Here is a 26,525-nt window from a genome sequence, read left to right on the forward strand (position 1 = left end):
CTGCCACATCAGAGCTGAGCCCACACACAGTACCATCCCCACCTCCATACCTGGCAGAGCAGCGTGGGACCCTCCAGCGGGGACTTCATCAGCTGGTTCAGGGAGAGGAAGAACCGCTGCAATGACTGCTGGAACTCAGCCGTCTCCTTCCCCTCGTAGAGCCTGCAACAGCCAGAGTCACCGCACTGCCGCCGCCGCACCACGTACTTTCCCCCGGCACCAGCCGCACAGCTGCCTCTACTCACGCATCACCTGCCAGCCCAATTAATTATGCTCCTGGGTGACTGTTTTCCGTAGCTGGGTCTAGCAGTGAGCCCCAGCACGGCCACTGGCCAAGCACGGCCACTTGCCCAGTGCAGGGTCCAGCTAGAATCAACATTTCAGATGTGCAGAATTACCCATATTAAAGATTGCTATCTGCTGTCTTATTTATATACACCATTTTATATGGGCTCAGGTATATACTTTTTTTTTTTTTAATAGAATCTCCTACATGATTTTATGCAGTGAAGTCCTCTCAAATCTTCCCACCTGAGCAAGAAACCTCCTGCCCCCCCCCAGTCCTGAACACAACCTGCACACCCAGTCGCAGAACAAACCAAACACATTGGGAATTTTAGCCATGAGATGTGCAAAACTGCGAGAAAGTTTCAAAGCCACTAATCGAATGCATCACCGTGAGAGTAAAGGCATCGCAGTAACTCCTTGCGAAGAACAGGTGGTACTTGAGCACCCCACCCCGAGCAGCAAGCAGAGCAGCGAGCCTCGCTGGGGAGCGCTTTGCATGCACCGGTGGGGAAATGAGGAATAAAACACTGATCTCCCTGTGGCCGCGGGGACAGGCACCTCTTCCAGCCCGACCTGACTCCCGCACGCCACCTGCCACCACAGCAAGCCATACGTGTTTGGTTTTTAATTGTGTTTTCATTTCTAATTGCGCATACAGCAGCAGAACAAACAAGATCTGTCATTTCTTGCTTACCAGCTAATTTTATTGAGCCTAGCTTTTGCAAAAACCTTGCTGCTTTGTTTTATAAAATCACAGTTGGATAGCTCTCCCTTCAAATTCATCTTTCCTATCTGGTAAACGAACCCGAGGGAACATTGTAGCTCTGGCAGGGGGAACAAGCCTGTTGATCTGCCTGAGGCATCTCAGATGTGCTCAGATAAGTGCATCAGCTGAGCCACGGCTGGTTTACAGCTGTTGACTGACTTCCAAGTCGAACCAGAGCTTAAACTAACTTCAGAAAGGTCCCTCCCTCTCATCCCACATGTTACAGGTCACCAAACCAGAGAGCCCCAGCAGCCCCTGTGCCCCACAGCCTGGCCTGCTCCAGCTGCCCCAAAACCCTGCCAGAGGCCAGAGAATTAAAGAAGTTGTATGTGTTCCGACAAGCAAAAGGAAATGAAGGTCCGTGTACAGCTTTTATTCTCACGGCAGCGACACTATCCAATGACCACAATTTATTAGAGATTTATTAGATTTTCCACAGTCCCTCTTTCTAACACATCTACCCACCACCGGCTGGCCTAGATTTGCAAACTCACCTCCACCACAAACTCTTGACTACAAAATTCTGTATTTCTGTCTAAACGAGGGCACGCATGAATGGGGTACGCTATTTTAACAATTCTAAGACATATTGCCAATGCTGATTTCCAAAATTTTAAGTGTGTAATGACTCAAATCAGAGCGGTAAAGCAGTTGGACCATCCAGCTCAATTAACCCAAGGTAATGGCTGATTTGCATTGCTGCAGCAGACTTAGGTCAGCACGGTCTTTAATTTAACACCAACCTATTGGTTTGGAGAAATTCATCAGGAAAACTGGCGGGCACAGCCTGGTGCTGAAGCCAAACATCACCTGGGACACTGGGCATGCTCCCACCTTGGTTCCTGCAGCTTCGGGCTCCGGCACGCATGGAGCTTGAGGAGCAGCACAGAAATCATACAGCACTGCCACCAAAGCAGTAGAAAAACTTATGGGGCCAGCAGCTCGCTAGGACTGTGATAAAACCCGCGCTGACCGTGATGTACTTGGGAAGGGTCAGCGTGGCTCTTGGGATGGGATGCCATGCCTGCAAACCCCCTGCCGTCCCACCATGGTGGGAGCCCAGCAGCCACCCCCAGCCTTTGGGGAACTCCAGGGATCCGAGCAAAATCCCCTCAGCGGGGCCAGTGAGGACGCTCAGCAGCTGTGGGGTCCCTGGCTGCACAGGTAACTGGCTGGGGTGAGGAAGAGGCTGGTCCTCGCAGGGGTGCTGGGATGATGGGAGCAGTAGAGGGGACGAGTGGGGCCGTGGCAGAGCCCACGGGTGCTGCTAGAGCTGGGGCAGGTGCGGGAACCAGGGGGGCTGAGCAGGGCTGGGCAAGGGGGCCACGAGCTGCAAAGCAGGTGGCTGCAGAGGGATTCTGGCAAAAGTGTGTGACCCCAGCCTCCCCCATGCCAGCAGGAGAGAACACCTGGCACGGGGCAAGCCCTGGGGTGACAACAAGCACTTTCAGGAAAATTTTGCTGTCCTCAGTGGCACCCAAAAAGCAGAAGCAGCTAGAGGAACTGGCAAGGAGGAAGCAGCAAGTGGGAGCCCACATTACCACGGCATCACCAAGCCCCAGCTCCCCCAGCCCCCTCCCCAGGGTGATGGAGCCACACAGGTGCCAGGGGGGTCCAAGGGAACTCAGGGTTACCATGGTGGGGGGCGGGAGAGGATCCTGACATCGTGAAGGGCGAAGGGGGCTCCACTGGCCCCTGCCTGCCCCAGTGTAGTGCATGGGGTGCCAAAGGGACTGTGGCTGGAGATGGGGATGTGTTCCCACAGGAAAGCATGTTTTGGGCACAGAGATCCTATGGCCAGCACCAAGGTCCGGCCCCTTCACAGCCCACTGGCTCCCACGCCTCCTGCCCGAGGCAGGGGGGAAATCAGGGAGCCCCTTCCCCATGCAGTGGCCATGGAGCTGCCAAAGGGGTTTGAGCAATGAACCTCCTCCCCACACCAGCGGGCCCCGGCTCCATCGTCCTTGTGGCAACCTGGGATCCTCATACAAGCTACTTGAGCTGCTCATCCCATTCCAGAGGTAGCTCACATAATCAAATAGATACAGAAATCTGCAGTAACTCATTATAATTACAATCTAATTTCTTTAAATTATAGACTGTGTACAAATTGTAGCACCATTTAAAGTGTTTAGAAGATCTGAGGAGTCTGTGTTATTGCACTGTTAAGATCACTAAGATAAAGGGAAGATTAATAAAAACACTAAATGTCTTCAGGGATGTCTTCGTTCCAATGCAAACAAATTCACAGGGCTGTTTGCAAATGCTCCATATAATTAATTTTCTCTGCCAGAAGTTCTATAAACCAGGAAATATGCTCTGTATTTTCATACATGACGAGGATGTAGGTACCTTGTTCTAATGCTGGAGAAACGCAGAGCCCTGGAGCAGCCGCCTGGCCACAGACGAGGCCCTGGGAAGAGCGAGAGCGACAAGGAAGGACAGAGAGGAGTGCAGGGAGTGCCGGCAGACAGCAAAGTGAGGTGGTGAAGTCCGGGTGGGTGCAAAGTGAGGTCTGAGGGTCCCTGGGGGATACCGGGAACCCCACACAGCTCCTCACCACGAGCTGGGCACGGAGCACTGACGGGGACACCGACATGCATCCTGGCACCTCTGCGTGGTGCTCAGAGCCTTCGAGTGGAGGCAACAGACCCCGTCCCCCACCCCGCTCCCTGCAAAACAGGCACTAGCCAAATAGCAGCCACGTGGCACCGGCCGTCACACTGCCTCCCACACACAGGCTGGAGCCACATATGCTGTATGTGAGAGCCCTTGGCACCCCTGTGCCTCAGGGCACTTCGCCTTTCGGTGCCCTCTACTTGGAATGAAAGAGGAACCTCACTTGCTTTTTCTGGTAACTCTGATGGGTTGCGTTTTCAGTTTTCCACCTCAGCCCACCAGCACAGCTGGGCTCACCTACGCCTGCCCGGCAGAGGCTTGTTTGTCCCATCATGCAGATTACGCCAGGAACCTCGTGCCCACAGGGAACAAATGGAACCAGGTCCTGTGAGGACTCTAGAGGTACCTGGGGGGGGGGACGGGACGCACTGACCTTGTCCTCAGCAGCAACAAGGAGCCATCAAGGCTCCCACCCCTTACACAGCCTATCACAGGGTCGCAGCATGGTTTGGGTCAGAAGGGTCCCTCAAAGATCATTCAGTGCAACCCCCCACCATGGGCAGGGACATCTTTCACTAGATCAGGTTGCTCAAAGCCAACTTGGCTTTGGATGCTTCCAGGGATGAGTCATCCATAGCTTCTCTGGGCAACCTGCCCCTGTATCCCACCACCCTCACAGCAGAGAATTGCTTCCTTATGTCCAATCTACACCAACCCTCCTTCAGTTTAGAACCATTGCCCCTCACCCTGTCACTACAGCCCCTGGGAAAAAGCTTCTCTCCCTTACAACCCCCTTTAGAGCCTGCGCTGGGCAGGGGGATGAGCCACTGAGCCAGCACAAGCGCAAGGGGGGCTAGCCCAGGCACCCCTTCCCCAGGCCCTGGGGCAGGCACTGTACCGCCTCTGGTCTTGCTGCAGTGTGAGGGACCCCTGAGACCAAACATGCACTGTGCGTTGGAAATTATTTAGAAGTCAAGTGACTGGCTGAAGCGTGAGAGCAGCTGGGACAAGGTCTGAGAGCCGTGGGCGCTGTGAAAGTGCTTCATAGGAACCCTCCAGCGCCAAACACGTCTTTGTCACCGATGTGCCGGGGTGGTCCTTGCACAGACCCCGCTGCCCAAATTGTTGTCACTGCACCCTCCACCATCCACACCTGCTAACAGCAGTGTTAGTGCCGAGCAGGAGGCTCACAGGTAACGCCATCGGCAGAGCCGACGATGCCATGGGGCCAGCACAGAGGCTGATGAAAAGCTGAGGGTTGAGATGGTCTGAGCTGAGCTCAGACAGCTCCACAGGAAGATGAGCCTCACTGAAAGCACAGTGTTTTCCTCTCCAAGGAAAAATCCTCTAAAAAGCTCCCAAACTGCATGGGTTGGGCAGGCAGAAGCTCTCCAGGAACAAGCAAGAGCAAGGCTGGGTGCCAGAAAACCTTTCCAGCTGCAGTGCTGGCTATGCAGGGGAGCAGGCTGCCGGGGGAAGTTTTGCTGTCTCCACCACAGGAGGTTTTTAAGAGCAAGTTGGAAAAACCCACTCATCAGGGGTGACTTGGGCAAGAGGTCCCTGCAGTCCCTCTGCCCTTACACATGTGGTGTTTGGATTAGCCGTACCAAGGAGATGGGCATTTCCCAATGCCATGGCACGTGGCAGTGGGACCTGGGGCAGGGCCTGACCACACTGAGATCAAGCAAAGCCACCAGCACTGTGGGGAGGGGACGTGGGCTCCACACCAGCCCAGGGCTCATGTGCAACCCCACCGCTGCCGCACCAAAGCTGATCTCACCGGCACCCTGCACAAAGGCTCTCAATCAACACATGTGCAGGAAGAACCAGCAGCAATTAGTGTGATGGACAGCAAACCACAGGCATGCTCGTGCTGATGTTGACACATTGCCTCACTACCAACGTGCTTTGCAAGTGCTGTGAGACACCACTTGTCAGCCAGAGTGGTTTGTGTGACTGCCACAGCCCCTCGTGCTGCAGGAGCTCTCCTGCCCTATGACAGATGGTGCTACCAACCACCCACACCGGCCCATGACTGCTCCAGCAGCAACCGGAGCACAGCGCAGCACAGTGGAAAACTGCTGGAAACCCCAGGGAGAGGAAGCATGGTGGTGGAGGAGAGCCTGGCCAGGGACCAGTCACTGCCGTAGCACATCCACAGCGTGCCGAGCCCCATGGGTACCACCCCGGGGTGCCACATTGCACATGAGCAGCTGGCACTAGCACCAGGCAGGTCAAGGTGTCAGTGCCACAACCTCGGAACTGATGCTCAGCACCAACACTGCTCCCATGGCACATGGACCACCACAGGACCTTACCATTTCCTCACTCCTACAGACCCCATCACCAGGGGCCAACGCTCCAGCGAGGTTGCTGACACACAGCGCTGGTGCAGCAGCCCAGCAGAGCATGGCACCTGAAGCAGCGGGAGCAGTCGCCAGTACTTACTGGGCAAAGAGGTGCCGGGAGCGGACGATGAACTTGAATATGTACTCCAAGGCCTTGAAGGTACGCATGAGCGGCTCACAGGGCTCCCCCTGGCTCGCATGGTCCACGTACTGCGTCAGCACGGAGATCAGCTTCCTGCAGGATGGGGATGCATGTGGCCATGGCTCCGCAGGTGTCCCAGCCTTGGCCAAGCAGCCGTCCTGCAGCTCGGCTCTGCCGGCGCTCCCTGTGCCCCAGCCCTCCCTGTGCCCGCTGCCCCAGCCCAGTCCCTCCCTGTACCGCGGACGCCAGGTACGCACTTGTAGGCAAGCGTGGCACTGAAGTGCTGGCAGATGTAGGCCTCCAGAACAGCGTTGAAATGCTGGAACTTTCTGTCTGCCACCAGCCCCACAATGAAAACCTGAGGGGAGTGGGCAGCAAGCATGGCTCGGTGTGGGCAGAAGGATGCCCAGAGACAGCTGGCTGCCTGCACCCATGGCCAGAGTGGCATTGACCCCTTGTGGGGGCTGCTGTGGCCACCAGAGCCCCCTGCCTGCCCACCCAGCCTGCCAGGACAGGCAGACCTCCGAGACAGGAAGCCCAATACAAGCCCTGAGCCCAGCAGCTTCAGGACTCCTCACAGCCAGCTTGCTCAGAGGTTGCACCTTCACCAACCCTGGCTGCCTACAGCAGCCACCCCAAACACAACCCTCCTCTGGTGCTGTCACTGGGGTCACTCTCATCTCAGTGTAGGAGAAATACCTTTGAATTTTTCTGGAATTGTCCCTTGGAGGGACAGCATCCCTGCAGAGCCATAACCCTGCCCTGTGCCAGGTTGGCCAGACTCTACCAACACAAGGCACTGCGGTGGAGCCAGAGCTGCTGCACAGGTCTGAGCACAGCTCACCCGGTCAGATCGGTGAGCCTCATCTGACCTGGGCCCATCCTGCACTGGTCAGTGGGCTCAGAGCCACACTTCGCACCCACAGGGAAGCAGGTCCCACTTACCAGGGCATCAAAGACAAGCGTGTCATAGACATCCGTATCTGAATGCTCCATCATGATGGAGAACAAGGCGTCCAATGTGTCCTGGAGGAACTGAGGGAGACAAGAGGATGGTGAGGGCTTGAGCATTGGCTCCCAGCATTGTCCTGGACCCACATCTGAGTGCAGGAGCAACCTGCCTGGGCACAGAGCTCCTGTGCCCATCCTCAGCCTTTCTCAGCCCAGGGCGTCCAGTACTTTGCCAGAACACGACTCCCTAGCTCTGCCCGTCCCACAGTGGGAGCCCAGCACTGCCCCTCTGGCCGCACACTTGCCCCCCGTGGGGCTCCCACGGCCAACAGGGCAATCGCCACAGGCAGTGGCAGCATCTCTTCCTGGGGAAGAGGCACTGAGGCCATGCAGGATGCTTCCAGTCCACCCAGTACAGCCTCAGCCCAGGGCAGCTCCAGCAGCTGCTTTCGGCATCCTGGGCAGGCTGCCAAGAAAAGCACGGTGCCAACGCTGCCACCCACCCGGCAGCTTTCACATCCCTCTGCCCCCCGGCAGCAGCCATATGGGGACATGGCTGGAGGTGTGAGTGCCGGAGCAGGGAAGATCCCAGTATGGCAGCAGAGGCAAGGTCCTGGCTGTACCTTGATGACCTCCCCTCCATCCACGTTCATCAGTTTCTGCAGGTTCTCGGAGAGGAGGCTGGGCTTGGAGCGCCACTTCAGCAGCCCCAGCAGGTTGACTGGGTGGGAGGAACAGGAGAGTCAGCACAGCTTCACTGGTTGCCAGGTCCAAACGTTACCGACCCCCAGGCCCCCGCATCCCCCCTGCACCACCCAGGGCAACCGGCTGGAGACCCCCATCCCTGGGAACACGGTGCCGCTCGCTGCTAGCCCCATGCTGGGAGAAGCACGGGGTGAGTGCCCATCATCATGAGCTCCCACCGCTCTACCTCTATCATGCAGCCACACGGGCAGGGGCTGCCTCCCTCCTTACCCCCTCCTCCTTGGGAGAAAAACTGAGGCCCAGAACACCAGGACTCAGCCCTGGAGCTGCAGCTTCCCCAGGAGCCCTTCAAGGAAGGGACATCTGCTAGCAGCAGCCAGGACCCTGCCGAGCTCCGACTCCCGGTACAAACCCTGCTCAGCCCAGAAAGCTTCCTGACTTCCGTACCGTAAAAGCATAAAACTCAGTCAAACAGAAGGTTGTTACTGCAGAAGCTGTAACTGTGCGGCAGGAAGGGAATTGACTGAACAGCAACGGCCCCAAGCCCCACTCGCACTGAACCTCAGTAGCCCCAGACCCTGTCAGCGCAGCAGCGATGAGTCACGGTGCGCCGTGTCCCTCGAGCCATGCGGCTACGGTCCCCAAGCCCCACACCCTGCGCCAGGGCTGCGGTTTCCCCAGCTGCGTCACTGCGCTTCAGCAAAAGTGGGACAAAGCATTGCCATCGGCCGGCCCTGCAGAGGGTGTGCAGCATCCCGCTGCGGGGTAGGAGGGAGCCCCGGCTTTTCTGTGCAATATTCCCTTGGCCGAGCTCCGCTGCCGCCTGCCCACGGAGTGGGAAGCATGCCAGGCACTGGTGCTGCTGTGCAGCATGTAACTCTCCAGACAGCTCCAGATGTTACCTACAGGCACTGGTGCTGCCCACCCCAAGAGATGGGTGGCTGCAGCTGCTGCAGGGCTTTCCACAGCAACACAGACACACGCTGAGAGCATGGCAGCGGCCTGAGTGCCGGCACCACCACGCAACACGGTGCGGTCGGGCCCGGCGAAGGACCGGGCTGCCTGTCCCCGTTATGGTGGAGGCACGTGTACCATGCTTCCCCGAGCTGGATGCCCGCAAGAGCAGCACGGCCCCACCAGCCCTCCCTGCCCGCTGCTGGCCTCGCGCTCCCTTCCCCGCTCGCTTCAGAGGGGCACAGGAAGCCATCTGATAACCACCAGCACTCGCTCAAGGTTGCTGACACTTCTTTGTCCTGCCATCTCCCAAAACATTTTGTACAAGGTAAAATCCCACCAGCAAATGCCAATGTGCCTGTGCTGAGGTGGCATGCATGCTCTTGGCTGCCCTGCGATGAGCCACGCAAGGCACCCCAGGGCTGGAAGCCCACGCTTGCTATAACCGAGGACGGGGGTTTAAAAACAGGGAGTCCCAATTCCCAGCCTGGTTTTGAAGGGCCCAAGGAAGGTCACGGAGCCTTCAACAGCAACACTCAGCAGCTCCCTCCAGCTCCCAGATCAGAGGCAGCGGCTCAGTTCCCCCATGGGCAAGAGCAGATTAATTACCATCTGCAAGGGTTTGTGCCAGCCAAGAAACTGCTAAGTACCCACAGCCCCTGGCAGCAGCTCCGCACCCCCAAGGTGGGAGAGTGCCTGGAAACACTTGCAGCCTGCAATTGTTTGTTCTCATTCCCTCGCCTTGGAAAACTAATCTGCTGCTAACTCAGAAGGGCTCAGGAGACAGACAAGCCAGAAGAAAACCTTAATAAAAAAAGAGGAAAAAAGAGAGAAACTCTCCAAGTTAACGCCCGGAGTTATCAACCGGCAACATGCAAAGAAGACCCCACAGCAAACCATGTCCCGTCAGAGTGGCGTGGGCACCAGGGAAGTGCAACACAGGGTGCAGTAGCAGTGGTACCACAGGGCAAGGACAGCAAACATGGATTGCACCACATCGGCCAGGGCAGCATTATCCATAGGATGGCAGCCCCCCAAGCCCCCAGGACAATGCTGCCCCATGAGCCTGCACCCACCCTGGGAACAGCCTTGGCAGTCCTGACCATGTCAAAACGGTAATTCAGTCCTCACCATCCATACCTGCTCTCCCTGCATTTCCAGCAGGCTGTCCTGGCACCGGGTGCAGTGGGTGCAAGCCCCGGTCCAGCTGCTTTCCAGCCGTGGGGGGAAGCGCCATCCAATGGATGAAAATGCACTGCTGGGGTGGGGGCACAGCCCCACCGCCACCCCTGCGGGGAGCTGGGACTCACCATTCTGGGTCAGCTTCGTGGAGCAGACGAGCGTAGAGATTTGGAAGCTGTCCCGGGCCGACACAGTTAAGCCCGACACAGTCCCGCTCACACGGAAGGAGGAGCCGGAGAGGAGCTTCGGCTCTGGCAGCATCCTCGCAGAGGGCAGGGTCAGGTAGGCACCGGCATCTTCCAGCTTCCTGCTGTCACCCTGCAAGGCAGAGCACATGGCTTACACCAGGCTATGTGGCCCCGTGGGACAGGGCTGGCCCCTGGGCTCCGATGTGACCCCACATCACATCCCCTGCAGGGGGGGACTTTGCTGTGCAGAGTGGGGCAGGGCAAGGAGGTCAGCAGAGCCATGCACAGGGAATGGTGGCTCCCACGTAATGGCATCCTTATGGCTCGGTAGCCTCCGGCTTGGGGGAGTCACTGGGATGCGGGAGCTGGCCACTGCCCACGGTGCAGAGCCCTGTGCAGGCGGCACAGTGGGCTCACCCATCATTAATGTAAACAGAGTATCCAACAAAGCTGCTCCCTGCCGCGCTCTGTGGGGACCGTGCTCAGCTGGGACAGCTGACCGGGAAGATGCCAAGTCCAGGCCAGTGCCACTCAGGAAGGACACAAGAACCGGCAGGAGGAAAAGCGCAGGGGGAAGTCAGTGACACGGAGGAGCCTGGGGCTGGCAGCAGCATTCTGGGAATGAAACACATGCCTGAGCACTGCCATGGGGATGGACACACAGCAGGACACCAACCAAGTGGCCAGCACAGTCTCACACCATCACCATCACCAGCCCAACAGGATATTTCCTGCCGGCACGGGCATGCTTGGTCTCTCCATGGCATCAAAACGGCCCATTTCTTTTGTGTCCCCTACTGTTAAGTTGAAGAATTAAGATGGTGTTACATCTAGGAGGACTCACTGGAGTGACTTTCTAAATGATCCTTCCATGCTTGTTTGCAAGACTAGGACATGGATGTCCAAAGCTGGCCAGACATGTGACGGCAGACTGCAGCCTTGCCACCACGAGCTCACCGGTGCTTACTTATGGCTTGGCAACAGGGCATTTATCCTTCCCTGCCTGCAACCCTGCACGATAAAATTCTTCCTGCTGAAGGTCAGATGAAGATCACAAAATTGTTTGTTATTGGATTTTCTCTCCACTGAGTGTACCCACGGCAGCCAGCTGACTCACAGGAGGCACTGCACTTTTTCTGAGGGCAGCTAAGCCCTCGTAGGGTAACCTGGCTTAATTTCAGACATTTCTCGACCAGCATGAGATCAAGAGGTCTGAGAAGCTAAAAGCATATAATTCACATTCCTCTGGCAAACAAAGATAAAAAGATGAAATAGCTTCTGACTCCCAGAATCAAGCTCCTGTGTTTGCCGGGAAGAACAGGAGTCAGCCGGGGAGAAGACAAAGCGGAGCACGACGGCTACTTGCTCAGGGGCAGAGGACACTGGTGACTGTGACAGTTCGGCAAGGGCAGCAACAGCCCTTTAAGGAGTAAATGCACCCAGGAGGGAGGTGCACAGGGTTTGATCTCGCTGCCCCAGCCAGCGTCGGCAAGTCCCAAAGGCGCTCAGTGCTCCTGCCACAGCACAGGCTGTGGATGGGACAGTCCCCCAGAGAGCCAGGGACCATGTCTGCAGCTCCACAAGCCACAGTAGCATTTAAAGAATTTGGGCGTTTTGCAAGTGAAGAACAGGGAGGAGAGACACGATAACAATCTAAAATGCGTAGGAGCTGCTGGGGAAGAAAAGCGCAGCTCCGTTCTGGTCTGCCGGCTGGGCAGGGCCCCACGGGTTCCCTGTGGGAGGGAGGTTGGGCATCACAAGAGCAATAGATGAGGAACAGCAACGGCCGCGCCGGGACAGAGCAGCCAGGCAGGCAGGGGTGAGCCTGCCCTGTCAGCAGAGGCATTCAGGAGGTGGATGGGGTGGCCCCAGCGTGGGCAGACAGCAGAGACCTGCAAGGGTACGTGGGCAGCTCAGCTACGTGAGCGCGGTGCCAGAGCACACTGGGATGGCACTGCAACAGATCCACAGCACAGTCCTCCGATGTGGGACGACGGTGAGCACAGTGGTGTGCTGGCAGCCACCCATCTGCTGGGGCACTTCTGCTGCCAGGACATCACGTAGCTGCAGAAGCAGCATCAAGGTGCTGAGAGGAAAACGCAGGGATGAAGAAAAGGCACTCCTCCATCAAGCTCATGGGAAGCATTGGCTGAGGCCAGCTAGACAGCTGCCACAGCAGGCAGGAGACAGATTTTCTCATCCCAGAAAGATGCAGGACATGGGAAGGGAGATGGCTCTGCCTCGCATAACTGTGGTCACATCAACAGGAACAGCAGGGAAAATGAGAGAAAACTTCAGTTAAATACCAGAGCAGCCAAGGGGCTGAGGCAGGAAGGTCACCTCCCGCGGAGGCTGGGCCTCCATTGCTCGCGAGGAACATAAAGTTGTGCCAACACACAGAGCAAGAGCCCTGAGCTCACCCCTGCAGCGGGGACCAGCTCACACCTCCCGCTCCCCTTGCCACAACCAGATGCAGCCCGGGCGACACAAGGGGGCACAAAGCAAGGAGGGGCAGCACATTTGTGGGGCCTTTCACACTCTGGTGTCAGAGCCAACTGTGTTTTTTCCAAATGAACAGCAAATTTTCCCTCCTTGTGTTCTCTGTTTGCTTTCTCAAAAGTAAAACCAAGCAGTTGTAGGCAGAAAGATGCTGGTGAAATCAGGTAAAGTGCAGCAAATATCTTTCCGGGGACGTTCCCTTCCAAGTCAGATATGTTTAAGTTACCTTTTTCTAAACAAAACCTGTCATTCGCAAGGGAGCAGTGCAGAGATTAGAGATGTTGTGTGCAGGGAGCATGGCACCCCACCATCAAGGACAGAAAGGACGGGAGGGAGGGACTGGAAACCCTCCCTGGGACTTTGGGTGCATGCCACCAGCATGGTACTCCAGCAGGGACTAGGACCCCAGCCCCACGCAGGCAGCTGCCAGAAGAGCCACCACCCTTCAGCCTCCCTGCTTTGAGGGAGGGGGGTCTACCCACCCCCCCGTACCTTGTACAGAATGAGGTCATGCTCCCCATCACGCAGCGTGGTGCCGTCTGGTCGCATCAGCTTCACGAAGGCCATGGAGAAAATCCGCTCACTTTTGTCTTTGGCTGGGAGACACAAATGTGGGGTGAGGTGAAGCAGGCTCAGAAGGGGCCTGAGGACACCGTGCGTGGGCAGGGACCGGCCAGCGCAGCTGGGAGGTCCTGCCTTCCCGGCAGCTGCAGCAATCCGGAGGGGTGCTGCCAGGGAAATTGCTTTTCTTTTCCTGGAGTCCACAGGCTGCACCCACAGGCAGCAAGACCCCCTTGGTCTCCCCGGAGCACTTGGGAAAAGCAGCTGCTGCAGCTGTTTGAGAACCTTGGGAAGGGAGAAATGGGAGAGGTGGCAGCAACGAGGCAAGACGCAGCCCGGGGAGCTGCCCGGCTGCCAGCCAGCACCTGCTGCCCAGGCACAGAGAGCCACCCCGGTGAGAATGAGAGGGGCTTGGGGCAGGCAGGGCTCAGAGCGGGTAGGATCAGACCAGCAAGCAGCAGCCTGAGCTGCAGGTCCCCACAGTGGCCCTGGGGAAGGTCCCCACAGCTGCAGGACATGCCACACCATGTCTCACCACGTGTGGTTTTCAGCTCTGCAAAGGCAGCAGCAGCAGCACCTCTGCTCCAGGAGCAGCGTGTCCTCCCAGCCATGCCACAGCCCACAGCCCTGCCGCAGCCAAAATCCATGGGATGGGGAGCGGGTGCTGTGGACAGCCGAGCGCAGGCACCCAGGGAGCAACCACGTGCAAGAGGCACGGTTTCCCAGAGGTCTGCTGCCTCACCATGGGTGGCAGGGACAGAGCAGAATGGGGTGACAGCTTCCTTCTCCTGCCATGGGATTCCAGGTGTCACAGCATCCCTGGCACAGCCCCACATGGGGCGAGATGAGGGCTGCTCACAGGGCCCTCTTGCTCCTGCAGCCCCTGAGCCACGGACAGCCCGCCTCCACCACAGCCACTGCTGAGGGCATTAGCAGAGGAGGATCTGAAGAAAGGAGACACTTACAGTCACTGGAGGAGCGATGCCGGAAGGTGAACCTCAGGTGGGTCTTGTGGACATCTTCAATGGGAACAGCGATCTGAGAGAGAGAACGTGCGCCAGCATGAGGACAGGAGGGCACATGCTGAGCAATCTGGCTGGCCAAGACCCCTCGGTGCTTGGGCAAATGCTGTGCTGAACTGTGGGTTGCTTCAATTCCAACCCATGTGCTCTCCTTTCAATTACTGAGGCTGAATTGGAGACACAGGTGCCTGTGCAGGGCTGGGGGGGTGTGCCCACCTGCCCACCGGAGAGGCAGGAGTAATGCTGGAGCACTGCCCGTCATGCAGCGGACATGGTCTCCCTGATGCTGGTTGCCCCGGGTCTCCACCTGGGGGTCCAGCCATGACACTGGCAGCATCTCCTATCCTCCCCAAGCTGGGGGCTTTGCCCCCAAAAAGCCAGCCCTGATGGGGAGCCCCCTGCAGCAGCTCAGTCCTGCTGCATGGGAGGAGTGAGCAGCCCCAGTCCCACCCCAGTCCCTGTGCCCCAGAGCTGGTACAGACCTTGACCGTCTCCATCCACCGCTGATGCCGCTGCTGGTAGTATACCACAGAGCGGTACTCGCTCACCGGCTTGTCCCCTGCGCCGTGGTAAATCACATTCTGTGGAGAGGGCAGCAGCAGGAGAGATGCTTCATGGTCGGATCAAATAAACTTGAAGGGCTGAAAAGTGTTGCATTCCCTGCTAAACCAGGCCAGCGCCCCCCACCCGCCCCGAGCCGCTTTCCCCTGCCCATGCTGCAGCAGCCCCCACCTGAGCCCCCCAGCATAGGTGCCCCTTTACCACAACCCAGCTGGCATGGGGACATCTTTACAACCTTCCCCGGCCAGGCTCAGAGGGGCCACAAAAGGCTTCCCTGTCACCTCCACCAAGCCTGGTGCAGCCTCCAGGGGAACCAGCAAGGGACACCCAGGCCCTAGGGGCATGGGCACAGGTTGGCTTCCATTGCCCTGTGGGAAGGGCATTATCAGGGCTGGAGGACAAGGTGGGGGCTGTGCCCTGGGACCAGCCCAGCAGGACCCTCAGCAATTCACATCCTGTTCCTCAGGGGCCAGGTGAGAACTGCATTTGAAATGAAAGCATACGCTTTGGAGAGAGATAAGGCAACAGCCAGTCCTGGGGCAGGGGGAACTGGGTCTGAGCCTCCTCACATCCTCCTGGCAACCCCCCAGCTCCCTCCCCCTCCTACCTCTCCTGGGGATGGAGACCAGGGACACCCCAAGGCGAGGGGCCTCTGGGGATGGCCAGGGGTTCTAGTTGTCCCCAGTGGAGGCCAATTTCCTCTCTATCCCTTCCCACCACTTTCCCAGATCTTCCCAGTTCTAAAGGGAACTTCAGGAGCTCCAGTAGCCAAAGAAGCTACTCCAGCCAGTTCATGCTGGCACCAACACCAGCACCAGGATGCTACGGAGCTGCTGCCTCTACCTGAGGTGATGTGGGAGACAGTCGCTTGCCCCAAGGCCAATCTGGCGCTTGCCATACCTGCACCACGTTGCCTGACTCATCACAGACACACACCGTCACCTCCACATTCTTCTGGGTCTTCTTGTTGCCCTTGTCAAACTCACCCTGCACCAGCGTCAGGTAGATGTCGTTCCTGACATCTCCTGGGGAGGACAGCCCTGTCAGTGAGGCCAGGTCCCCTTTGCAGAAGGGCACCCCATAACCCCATGCCGGGACCCCCAGAGACCATCCAAGGGATGGTCCACCCGCCACGCTGCTTGCCTGGCATGATGACCTCCGGATAGCCTAGCTTGCGTGCCACCACCGTGCTGCGGTCCACAAGGTGGGGATGGTCCTTCCGCACCTGGCTCAAGTCTCCCCACAGCATCTTCAGGGACACCCAGAACCCTGCCAGGACAGAGCATGGGATGTCAGTCCCACAGCCCGCGCCAGCTCAGCCTGAGCTGTGGTGTGCCAGGCAAGGCGACCAGCCACGCATGCCTCCTGTGGAAGCAGCTGCCCCTTCCCGGGCTCAGACCTGGCTGCTTTTGGGTGGGCAGTCGCTGCCGGAGACCCCACACAGCTCTGATCCCAATTACTGAGGCAATTCACATGCCAAGCCCTGGACACACCCAGGGTCAAACTTGCACCTCTGTGGCCACTGCAGTTTTTCAACAGGTGACAGCATGCAAGAGCTCGGGGGAGGCAGCAGGAGGGGGCCCATGGCCAACCAGCAACTGGAGTGAGCGGCCCAACCCCGCAAGGAGCAGCATGGGGCGGCTGCCCCAGCATGGGGGCCAGGGGGCAGCGCAGGTCCCCAAGCACAGGCAGCAGCCACAGAGAAATGCAGGATGGATCAGGGAGGGGTCTTGCCCTGTCCCCCACCACGTACTGTGGCACAGAGTGGGTACACAGGGCACAAGGAACATGGGGGCTCTACCTTGTCCCTTGTGGTTGATGTCCTTCCCCTCCACCGCTTTCCTGATCATGTTGTGAAGAAAATCGTTGTCAGCAGCCACCCTGCAAACACCAGAGCAGGGTGATTCAGAGGAGCTCCCCACTGGGCATGCACGGGGAACCCGTGCGGCTGCTCCCCACAGCCAGGCACCAACCACCAGCAAACTGAACAGCCCACGTCCCACTGCAGCTCTCAAACCTGCTGGCCACCAGCCCACTGGGAGGGAAGAGCAGGACAGCATCCACAGCGGACCTGGGACCCGAGTACACATGTGCCCCGAGGGGCCAGGCAGCAGAGCTCTGGCGGGGCTTCAGCATCTCTCAGTGTGTTGCTGCCCATAGAAATACCCCTTTTTTAACCTCGATGATGTCACCAGGTCCAGGAACTCATGACCCAAGGATCCACAGTCCCTTTGCAAAGCCTTATTTAACAAAAAATCTTTTGTCTTTGATCCTGGCATGTCTTATCCCCTTGTAACCACTGCCCCACCGCTCGCTGCCTCCGGGCCCCATGGGACTCACAGGTGCACGGGGATGAAATGCTGCTTGTCCTCATCACTCTCGCTCTTCCCCTTGGTGATGTCTGTGATGTCCATCACTGCAGTGGCATAGATGGAGCAGGGTGGGGCAGTTGCCACAGGCACCAGTAGCCCCAGCACCAGGGACCTCTGTGCCAAATCCTCCCAGGACCACCACCCAGGACAGTTATGCCCTGTCCTGCAGCCGCCGCTTCACCTGTGCCCCCAGCACTGACCCTGCTGTGCCCTGGCCTGGGTTCCACAGGCAGGTCCTCATGCCCCACTGACACCCACCCCCAGCCACCCCAGGGCAGAGGTGGCTGCTCAGGGCTCACACCACACACCCAGCACCCGAACAGCATGCAGAGATGGTACTGCCACCAACCAGACAGTCACCAGAGGTGGCCTCAGAGCTTCAGGGCAGATTGGGGCCAAAATAAGGCATATCCAGAATCTCTCCATCACCCACAGACAGGGCCCCTCCCTGGGGACACACAGCTCGGAGTGCAATTAGCTGCTGATAGGTTCATCATTCACCTGGTGATTTCTCTGTGGCTGAGCTCTTAGCACATGCTAAGAGCGCTCCTGGGGGCACCTCCAGCAGCGTTGGGCTGGAGGTCCCCTGTGCCACGCAGCGAGGAGGGGTGGCTGGGCACCCTGAGTCCCTCTCCTCTGCTGGGGCAGGTGCACTGCCTCCCCACGGGCCCTGTGGCCGCAGCCCCAGGATGGCAGGGCCAGCCCACGGAGGATGACATGAGGGTGACCAGGGGAAGTGCTTGGCTCTGGCCGTCACAGGAGCAGGGAGCCAAGGCTCTCCTGGCTGCTGGAGCGGCTGTGCCAGATCCCTCCCCACACCCCAGCACCAGGCACCTGCGGGGAAATGCCTGTGCCACCATGGAGGGGTTGTGGGTCAGGATGGGGAGGGGGAGATAGGATTCAGGGGGATGGGACAGAGTGTGGCTGTGCAGAGGAAAGTGAGGGTTGGGGTCTGCGTGCAGGGACAGGGGCCACTGGGCTGCAAGGTGGGAGCAGCCCTGGGGTGTCACCACCCTGAACCAGTGAGCCCCACGGAGGCCTGGTGGCTGGGAGGTGGGTGCTAGGGGTGCTGTCATGGGCAGCACCAGGGGTCTCCTCCCTGTACCCACAGCAGACTCTGCTCTCACCTGAGATGCCGAAAGGCCGCCGGAGGCCCGTGCTGAGCTTGCGGCTGTAGGTCTCCCGGAGGTCCATGCGTCCCACCCGGATGATCTGGCACACCAGGAAAAGCCTCTCCCGCTTCAGGTCTTTGCTGCCCAGGTCCTGGGGAACAGAGTGGCTGCATGAGCCTCACACTGGCAGCTCTGTGTGGGGATGTGCCTCTGCTGGCACCATGTGACCATGGGGTGTCCAGGGCTGGATGACATACCAGCAGGTGCAGAGCCACCATGGGTCCCCACACCCAGTGCCCCAGCTCTGCCTTCAGGGGCCAGGGAGCCCCTGTCGCTGTGCCCCACAGAGACGCTCAGCTGGTGGGCATGCAGCCCCCCCATCCCAGAGAGCTTGGGATTTCTGTGCACCCCAGGCAGCCCCAAACCCAAGGGATGGGGACAACACCAGAGCTCGTGGAGACTGATCGCCCCATGGGGCACCCATGGGCCAGGCAGCGTGGGTGAGTGGGAGATGCAGCCCTGGGAGGGAGCAGGTCTGACACGGTGTAGGGTTTGGTGGCTTGGCCACACGCTCCACCTCTGGGCACCCTGTGGCCAGCTCCCGGGGGTGCTGCCCTTGTGCAAGAACCTTCCTGCAGCACGGGGCAGGGTCATGCTGCAGCACACAGGGACATGTGGCTGACACCAGCAACGGGCAGGGGTCAGAGGTGGGTGAGAGCCAGGGGAGCTGGAAGTGCTGATGCTGCTCATTAGCATTGATTTTAAAGGCTCATCTGCATATCAGCCCATGGCTCCGCTCGGGCCATCCTGAGGGTCAGCTCAGCTCTGCTGGTGCAGCGGGAAAAATGCTGGGTCAGCAGATGCTGTCTGTGCCTCCTCCCGCTCGCGGCAGAGGACCGCCAAGCCTGGCTGCGGGTGAGGGATGGAGCAGAGATGGGGCACGGGCACCCCAACAGCCCCAGCAACCTCGCACCTGGGAGGGGAGGCTGCAAGGGGCAGCCCCCAGGCAGGTGCCTACATTCCAGTGCCAGGACTGGTCTGCACAGGAGCCATGGGGCTGGTCAGGCTGGGGGGCACAGGAGCAACGAGCAGCCAGGATGCAGCTGCTTGCAGGGGGACGTGGGCTGCAGCGGGGTCTCATCTCGGGGGCCTGGTGCATGGTGCTGGATGCATCTGAAATGCTGCAGGGGGCGGGGGCACCGCTGCAGGTGGCAGGAGGGGAGGAGGTGCAGGCAGCTCTGCGGAAGGGGGAGGCAGCAGCACCAGTGCTGCTTGCAAGGGGTTTGCACTCACCGTGAAGATGGCCTTGAGGTTGTTGAGCAGCTCAATGTCCTGGGGGACCCCTGTGCTGGCCCAGCGGATCACGTAGTTCTCGCTGCGAGGGGAAGGCGATGGGGTGAGGAGCCCACGGCAGGGGCCAGGCACCAGGACATCAGAGCTGGAGCTCAGTGTGTCCCTGCGTGGTGGGGTCCCCCAGGTAGAGCAGCCCACAAGCAAACACGATGTGGGCTGAAGCACTTTGGCCACAGGCAGGGCGCTGCTTGGGCCCCATGTCGCGTGCCTGGCCCCTGCCAGCTCCCGCCATCCCACCAGCAGCGGGACCCCTTGTCCCACCAGCGGCGGCACACTTGGCTGGCCCAGCCCCAGCTGCCCCAGCAGCGGGGAGGCTGCCAGCCCAACCCTGCCCACAGCAATGCTGGTCGGGCATGTCAGCACACCTAGTCCCTCACATGGGGGCACGTTGCCCCGGCAGTACCCGGGGTCTGGCATGGGCTGAGCCAGCATCTGGCCACCACGGGCAGATGGGCACAGCACAGCATGCCGCAGCACACTGCAACAGGCCACAGTGTGCCAGGCACACACCACCCCAGGCGGGATGAGCCAGGCAGGACACACTGCCAACAAACCCTCCTGCCCCAGAGGAGAAAGCGCTGCAGGAAGGGACATGCCTCTCTCCCCACTGTGAGCTGTGCTGGCTCGTGCTGAGCTGGGTGGGCGGCCAGGCTGGGCAGGACAGGGGTGGGCAATGAGGTACAAAGGGGCAGGGGCTTCCCACAGAAGGGGGATAGGACCAGGGGATACTGCAGGGAGCAGGGGACAGGCATCCAGCTGAGCCGGTGGCAGAGGTCTGGCAGTGGGGCTGGTCCTGCACCACTGGGGCCCCACCTGATCATGCGCTGCTCACTGGGGTCGTATAGTGCCATGAAGAGCTGTGCCTCCTCGCCGATGTTGCAGACAAAGTTGCGCACGCAGAGGTAGAGGCTGTGGGAGGGCGAAGCTGCCAGGCGGGCGCTGCAGCCCAGCGCGCTCTGCTGCGGGCTCTGTGGGGCACGAGGCTGCTCAGCCCCATGGCACAGCTGTGGCACAGCACAGCCACAAGTGGGGCAGCAGGCTCTCGGCACGGAGGGGTCAGCATGCCAGGGCCAGCACTGGCTCTCACCATCTCCTCCTGAATGCGCTGTGTGATGGTCTGGGCAGCCTTCTTGTGCGCCTGGAAGAGGCTGATGATGCTGGTCCTGTCAGGGTCCAGGATGTTTTCATCCTCATCCCGCACCACCAGGTCCAGAGCAAGGATCCTGTGGTGTGGAAGCCAGGACAGGGTGAGGCGATACCTGGCACTTGGCTGGGCCAGGGCCACACGGGTCTGTGCACACCACTGAGACCCGCCTGCCCTGGCACAGGGTCTGAGGGCACAGGCACAGTGTGGGGGAAGGACAGACCACGATGGGTCCCGGCCAGCAGCAGAGCCCTGGCAAGGGGGCAAGAGCCAGGCAGCACCAGGGACGCTCTCCCACCCCAGCCATGGCCCCTTGGCGATAGCCCTCGGCCAGGTAGCTTGCACAGCCCCCAGCACGTTCACTGTCCCCAACCACTATGGGAGAACCAGCCAGCCAGGACAGTGGGGACACAGGGTGCCCCAGGAACACGCAGCCAGCATGATGGGGACACAGACAGACAGGTTGGCAGGGACACTGCAGCAGAAGGGCCAGGTGTCACTTGGTACCACACAGCCTGTGCCTGGGGCAGGGGCCTGGACCCCCCCACGCTCCGTCCCCACTCTCACTTGTTGCCATAGTCGATCTTGCCGGTCACCTCCTTCTTGAGCTGCAGGAGCTCATCCTTGGGCAGTGTCCCTGACAGCAGCTGTGAGCGCCGCTCCATCAGCTCGTACATCATCTGCTTCACCTGCTGGTACCGCTCCATCTGCCCTGCCTGTGGGCAGCAGTGTGAGGTCACAGTGTGCCCCTGCCAGCCCCGGCCCCCCCAGCACCCCGGCCCTCACCACATAGAGCTGCTTCCAGATGGTGGCCCACTCCCGCAGCGTGGTGGTAATCTCCTGCACCATGGGCATCTCGGTGGGGATCACACTCTCCTCCGCCCTGGGGAGAGGCACAGGGAGCCCTGGAGCCCTGTGGCACCGCACTGGCCCCCAAGCTGCACAGGTAAATGCAGCCCGCCCACCCACCCGTGCCCATACCCACATCCAATACCTACCCCCTGCGCTCCACCACGGCACCCTTCAGGTGGATAAGCGAGGCTGGGAAGATGCCCTGGGAGAGCCAGAGCCATCAGCACCCACAGGCCTGGGGGACCATGGCTGGGGGCTCCCCACCCCAGGACCGAGGGTCCTGCAGTGGGTCCCAGCCTGGCAATGCCGCAGGGTGCCTGGCACATCCCCCCAGCAGGGACAGGGCAAGATGCCAGCTGTGCCAGCACCCCCACCACACCCTGGCCCCCCAGCAGCCCCCCACCTACCTGGACAGCCCTGTTGCTGAGCGAGTACCCACGGTACCAGCCTGCAAGGGGAGGGAAGGGGGCACTGTTAGCCACGCTTGGGGACCCAGCAGCCCGTAGCAGGGCTGTGTGCCTGCCAGCACAGCCAAGAGAAGGAGCACAAAGGTCCCGTGTTATGGTGCAGCCAGCTACCCAGAACAGCCTCTCACGGGCAGGGGATGGCATGGGGCCTGCTTGGGGCTGCTGGACCCCCTTACCCTCGGAGGCCTGCAGGATGTGCACCGTCTCCCCAATCTGCAGTGGGAGGTGATGCTCGCTGGTGCGCGGGAAGTTCCACACAGCTGCAGGGAGAGGGACCAGGAGCCGTGAGTAGGGGTCCCTCACCCAGACCCCCCTCACCAGCATAGCCCACCCTCCCCAGGCCCTGGGCACCTGTGCCCTTCAGGGAGCGTGCCCTACAGCCAGCCCCCCCTCAAGAGGCAGAGCCACCTTGCTCAGCCTTGAGAGGTGGTGCAGAGTCCCAACCCCATGCAAATGGTGTAAGACCCCCAGGCAGGCACGGTGTGAGGCAGGGGAGCGCTGGCCGAAGCAGAGCAGGGGTGGTGAGGGGACCCTGGAACCCGAGAGCCACAGCACAGCACACACGGGCACAGCAGGAGCCATCAGCCCCCCTCTTCCAGCACATACGGGTCCCCTGGCTGGTGTCCTCCCCGTCACACTGCCCGCCACCCAACCCCAGATGCCCGGCCCCACCACGCGGGCCCTAGCGAGTGCTGAGCCCGGTGGTCCTGCTCCCACTGCAGGCAGTGCAGGCGGAGCAAGGGCCAGCCGAGCCCTCGCCTGGAGCAGCAGCACTGCAGCCCGTGGCTAGCAGCTCAGGGGCACGCAGGGCAGCCCCGGGGGGCGGTGGGAGCTGGTGGCAGGGGCGGCAGGGTGTGGGGGCACTGGGGGGACTGGTGGCAGCAGGAGCGCAGGAGCTCTCTGTCAGCCAGGCGCTTCCTGCTGTGGCGTGAGCTGCACCGGCCGGGCCGCGGTTAGTCCTGCCGCTATTTCTGGTCCTGGGGACAGTGACGGCTCTGTCTGGTGTAGGCAGCCCTGGCTCGGCCCCAGGACCATCCGCACTCTGCACCGGCAGAGAGCCAGCAGACGTGCCTGCACCCACTACCAGCCCCGGCCAGGGCCAGCTCAAGCTGCAACACCCCCAGACCTCCATGGCTCACTGGGACCCCCGTGCTGGTCTCTGCACACCCTGCAGCACCGGGAGCCCCAAGGCCCCGTGGGACTTGTCCTGCCGCCCTGCTCTCCACACAAGGACCTTGACCCAGCTTGGACTAGCACCTGGCCCTGGTCTGGGCTTGCTCCCCTCCAGCCCCTTGCCACCTCCCAGCACCAGCCAGGCCAGGCTTCCTTGCAGGGCTGCTAACACCCATCGGGCACAAGCAGGAACCGAGACAAGGGCCTGCTCCAGGTGTTGCCTGGGACCCTGCGGGGCTCAGCCTTGGCTCCGGGCGCTGCCAGCAGTGCAAGGGAAAGGCATGGGAAACAGCCTCGGCCAGAAACGGGAAGTGGTTGCAGGGCTTCAAGGGCCAGCATGGGGAGTGTGTGCTCGCACCAGTGCTGGGGCTGGCACCGGGAGCCTGAGCTGGGTGGCAGTGCAGGGTACGGGGCTGCCCAGGGCTTCGCCATCACCAGCACAGGGGCTGGCAGCAAAGCCCTGGCCAGGACCAGGGGAAAATTAAGGGGTGGTTCTGGGCTCCCCAGGCACCTCCCTGAGAGCAGGTCACACACAACACAACACATAACAACCCACCATTAACAAGCTAATCACCCCTTGGGTAAAGGCTTCTGCATTCCAACAGCCAGGCTGATCGAGACCCATAGCTCAGAGGGGAGAGCCGGCTCCTGCACCAAGCCTCCATCCCCAGCCCCACAACTCCCCATCCCCACCCAGCATCAGCCACGCTCAGCCTCTGGGCACATAGGTCTCGCTGACACCTGCCCTGTCCAGCCCCACGTCACCAGCCCTGCAGCCCCTCACTGACCCTCCGTTCAGCCCTGCACTCATCGGCCCACCCAGCACCAGCATTGTGGAGACCGGGTCCCCACCTCACACCGCTGCCAGCCCCACCAGCGCTGCTCACCCTGCACCATGGCCCAGCCGCCATCACCCACCCCTCCACAGCCCGCTGCTGCAGGGCCACCATGGCCAGTGGGCTCCAGCAGCATCACCTCAGCCACAAGCACCCCATCCCACCAGCCCTCACCCCTCTGGGGAGCGCAGCAGGGCCGGGCACCCACTCCGCCCTGAAGCCTGAACTCACCCACGCCATACTTCTCCTCCTTGGTGGGCAGCCATGGGGCCATGGCTGGCTGTGCTGCAGGAACCGGGGCCCTGTGCGGGGTGGCTGCTGGTTCCTCCTGCCGCGCTCCCCAGGTCACGTGCACCTCACTGGCTTGTGCAAACCTCTGCTTCCTCAACACAGCTGGGTGCTGTGAAGACCCACCCGACTGCCCTGCTGTGTACCATGGCAGGGGTGGCAGGGACGGAGCCCCCAGGACCCCACCACCCACCCACCCAGGGGCTCAGGCGGGTCACCAGCCCTGCCTGCAGGGTGCAATGGGGTTGCTGGCCCAGAGTGATGCTGCAGCACGGTGAGCCCCTCTGGCTGAGCACCACTGCCAGAGCCCAGCAGCCTGTGGGACACTGGGCTGGAGTCTGGAGCAATGGAGCAAGCACAGCCTCAGCCACCCCAAGGTCCAGGGAGCCACAGCGAGCTGTGAACTTGGGCCAGCTGTGCCGCTCCAGACAACACCGCTGAGACGAGGCCTCTGCCTCCCCAGCCAGGGCTGGCCCATCCCCGTCCCTCGGCACACAAGGCTCTGTGGCACAAAAGCCAGCACGGTGCAGGGATGCAGCCGGGGCTCTGTGGGCTGGCGGCCAGCCCTCCGCTCCCTGCCGCACCAGGACAGTGAGCGAAGCAACGGTTCGGCATCAACCACTTCCTTCCTCCCTCCTGCTGCAAACCCCAGTTGCCCAGCGCCTGCGGGTTCGCCAGGACTGGATACTCAGCCTCTGGCCCTGCTCAGCCCTGGGCCAGCACTGGCCAGGCCCTCTCCCCTTGCACCTGCTGCTGGCCTGCCACAGCCAGGCTGCTGCCCTTGCCATTAAAAACACTTCTCCATCAGCCCCTTCGAGGCAGCGCCAGGCTCCTTCCCTGTCCGTCCATGCCTCTCTGCCAGCCCAAGCCTGCTCCAGGGTCACCCCTGGGTGCAGCTCCCCCATCCCGCAGGTCACCCCTGGCCCCATGGCAGACACCCCTGGCCCAAAGCCCACTCCAGGCAGCCCTCATGGACCCTTCAGCCTGAGGAAGAGATGACGAAGGGGACGGGGAGCCCCAGAGAAAAGGGAGCACAGACAGGTTTAGGTGAGCTGCTGGAATTGGGTGTGCAGGGGAACCCAGGAGGAAGAAGGTGGCCAAGGGGGTTTAAGGGGCCCTAAGCACAGGGAGGTGCAGGGGACAATGCAGCATCCTCCCCTCTGCCTGGGGGTCTGCCCCGGGCAGCGGCACAGCCGGGACCCTGGCTGGAGTGGCAATACCAGCCGAGCACCTCAGGGCGGATGGGGCCGGGTCGAAGAGCTGCCTCGGCACAGCAGGGTCCCGGGATGGCGGGTCCCTCCCGGAGCTTCGCCTTCCGCCGGCAGCTGGGGGTCCTGCACCCGCTTGCGCGGGCGCTCTCCGACGCCGAAATCCCGGGGTGGGCCGGGAGCACACGGCCCCTGCCCGGCTCTGCCCCGCGGCCCGGTCCCGCGGCCCCGGCAACTCCGTGCCGCGGGGGATGCGCCAGCTAGACCGGGCCCGTCTGCCGGTCTGGCAGCTCCACCTGCCGGTCCCCACCGGCCACACGCCGGGACCCGCCGCGGGCAACAGGCGCCCACTTCGGGAGTAGGGCCCCGGCCTCGTCATGCCCGGCACCGGCACGGGATGCCGGCGGGCTGGGGCTGCAGCCGCGCTCCACGTGGGGCTCCGCAGCCGGGATCCTCGGCAAGGGCACCGGGCCGCGGCTGAGGAGCGGGCCGGCCGGCGGGCTGGGCAGCGCGGGGTGCGCCGCTGGGAGGCGGCCAGGCCCGGGCTGCCGAGCACGGTCCCGCCCGGGACACGAAGCGCGGCCGGAGCCGGGAGCGCTGCCGGGGCGGACCCCGCTTTACCGAGGCCAGGACCCGGGGTCCGGGCAGCTGCTCTAGGCGGACGCGGTAGGCCGGAGCCCCGGGATCAGGCGGACAGGAGGCCCGGCAGCCCCAAGCGCCGCGAACCCCGCCGGCCGCTGCGATGGCCGCGCTGGCAGGGAAACGCGTACGGCCTGCCGCGGGGCGGGGGCGGGGAACGCCCCTCAGCGCTGATTGGCGGCCGCGGGCGGGGCCACGTGACGGCGCCGCGGTCACCTGACCTGTCCCGAGGCAGGGCCCAGGGGCGGCGGCGCGCGCAGGTGAGCGGCGGCCGGGCCGGGCCGGGCCGGGCTGG

General features: G+C 61.2%; 1 protein-coding gene across 11 annotated transcripts in view; it reads right to left on the bottom strand.

The window, feature by feature from the left end:
* The window catches only part of LOC101911287 (dedicator of cytokinesis protein 2-like), a 79,596-nt gene extending 55,029 nt beyond the window's left edge, over nt 1-24,567 (bottom strand). For 6 of the 11 annotated variants that reach the window (XR_008746053.1, XM_055797439.1, XM_055797442.1 and 3 more), the window contains exons 1-23: nt 24,327-24,563; nt 22,263-22,346; nt 22,027-22,067; nt 21,766-21,821; nt 21,554-21,650; nt 21,335-21,483; nt 20,711-20,846; nt 20,437-20,591; nt 19,564-19,645; nt 18,286-18,421; nt 17,127-17,202; nt 16,588-16,667; nt 15,930-16,055; nt 15,687-15,811; nt 14,708-14,806; nt 14,169-14,241; nt 13,135-13,238; nt 10,084-10,273; nt 7,738-7,835; nt 7,109-7,198; nt 6,421-6,521; nt 6,122-6,256; nt 51-162 (exon numbers count right to left, since the gene is read on the bottom strand). Coding sequence is in view for 9 of the 11 variants with exons in the window: in XM_055797439.1 (XP_055653414.1) it covers nt 51-162; nt 6,122-6,256; nt 6,421-6,521; nt 7,109-7,198; nt 7,738-7,835; nt 10,084-10,273; nt 13,135-13,238; nt 14,169-14,241; nt 14,708-14,806; nt 15,687-15,811; nt 15,930-16,055; nt 16,588-16,667; nt 17,127-17,202; nt 18,286-18,421; nt 19,564-19,645; nt 20,437-20,591; nt 20,711-20,846; nt 21,335-21,483; nt 21,554-21,650; nt 21,766-21,821; nt 22,027-22,067; nt 22,263-22,346; nt 24,327-24,369 (2,388 nt within the window). In the remaining 2 variants the exon portion in view is untranslated. Of the gene's footprint in view, nt 1-50; nt 163-6,121; nt 6,257-6,420; nt 6,522-7,108; nt 7,199-7,737; nt 7,836-10,083; nt 10,274-13,134; nt 13,239-14,168; nt 14,242-14,707; nt 14,807-15,686; nt 15,812-15,929; nt 16,056-16,587; nt 16,668-17,126; nt 17,203-18,285; nt 18,422-19,563; nt 19,646-20,436; nt 20,592-20,710; nt 20,847-21,334; nt 21,484-21,553; nt 21,651-21,765; nt 21,822-22,026; nt 22,068-22,262; nt 22,347-24,326 lie in introns of all 11 variants that reach the window. The other 5 variants (XM_055797434.1, XM_055797433.1, XR_008746052.1 and 2 more) reach the window with 4 other exon arrangements.
* Nucleotides 24,568-26,525: the final 1,958 nt, after the last annotated feature.

This window comes from Falco peregrinus, chromosome 2, assembly GCF_023634155.1.
Source record: "Falco peregrinus isolate bFalPer1 chromosome 2, bFalPer1.pri, whole genome shotgun sequence".
NCBI classification, from domain to species: Eukaryota; Metazoa; Chordata; class Aves; order Falconiformes; family Falconidae; genus Falco; species Falco peregrinus.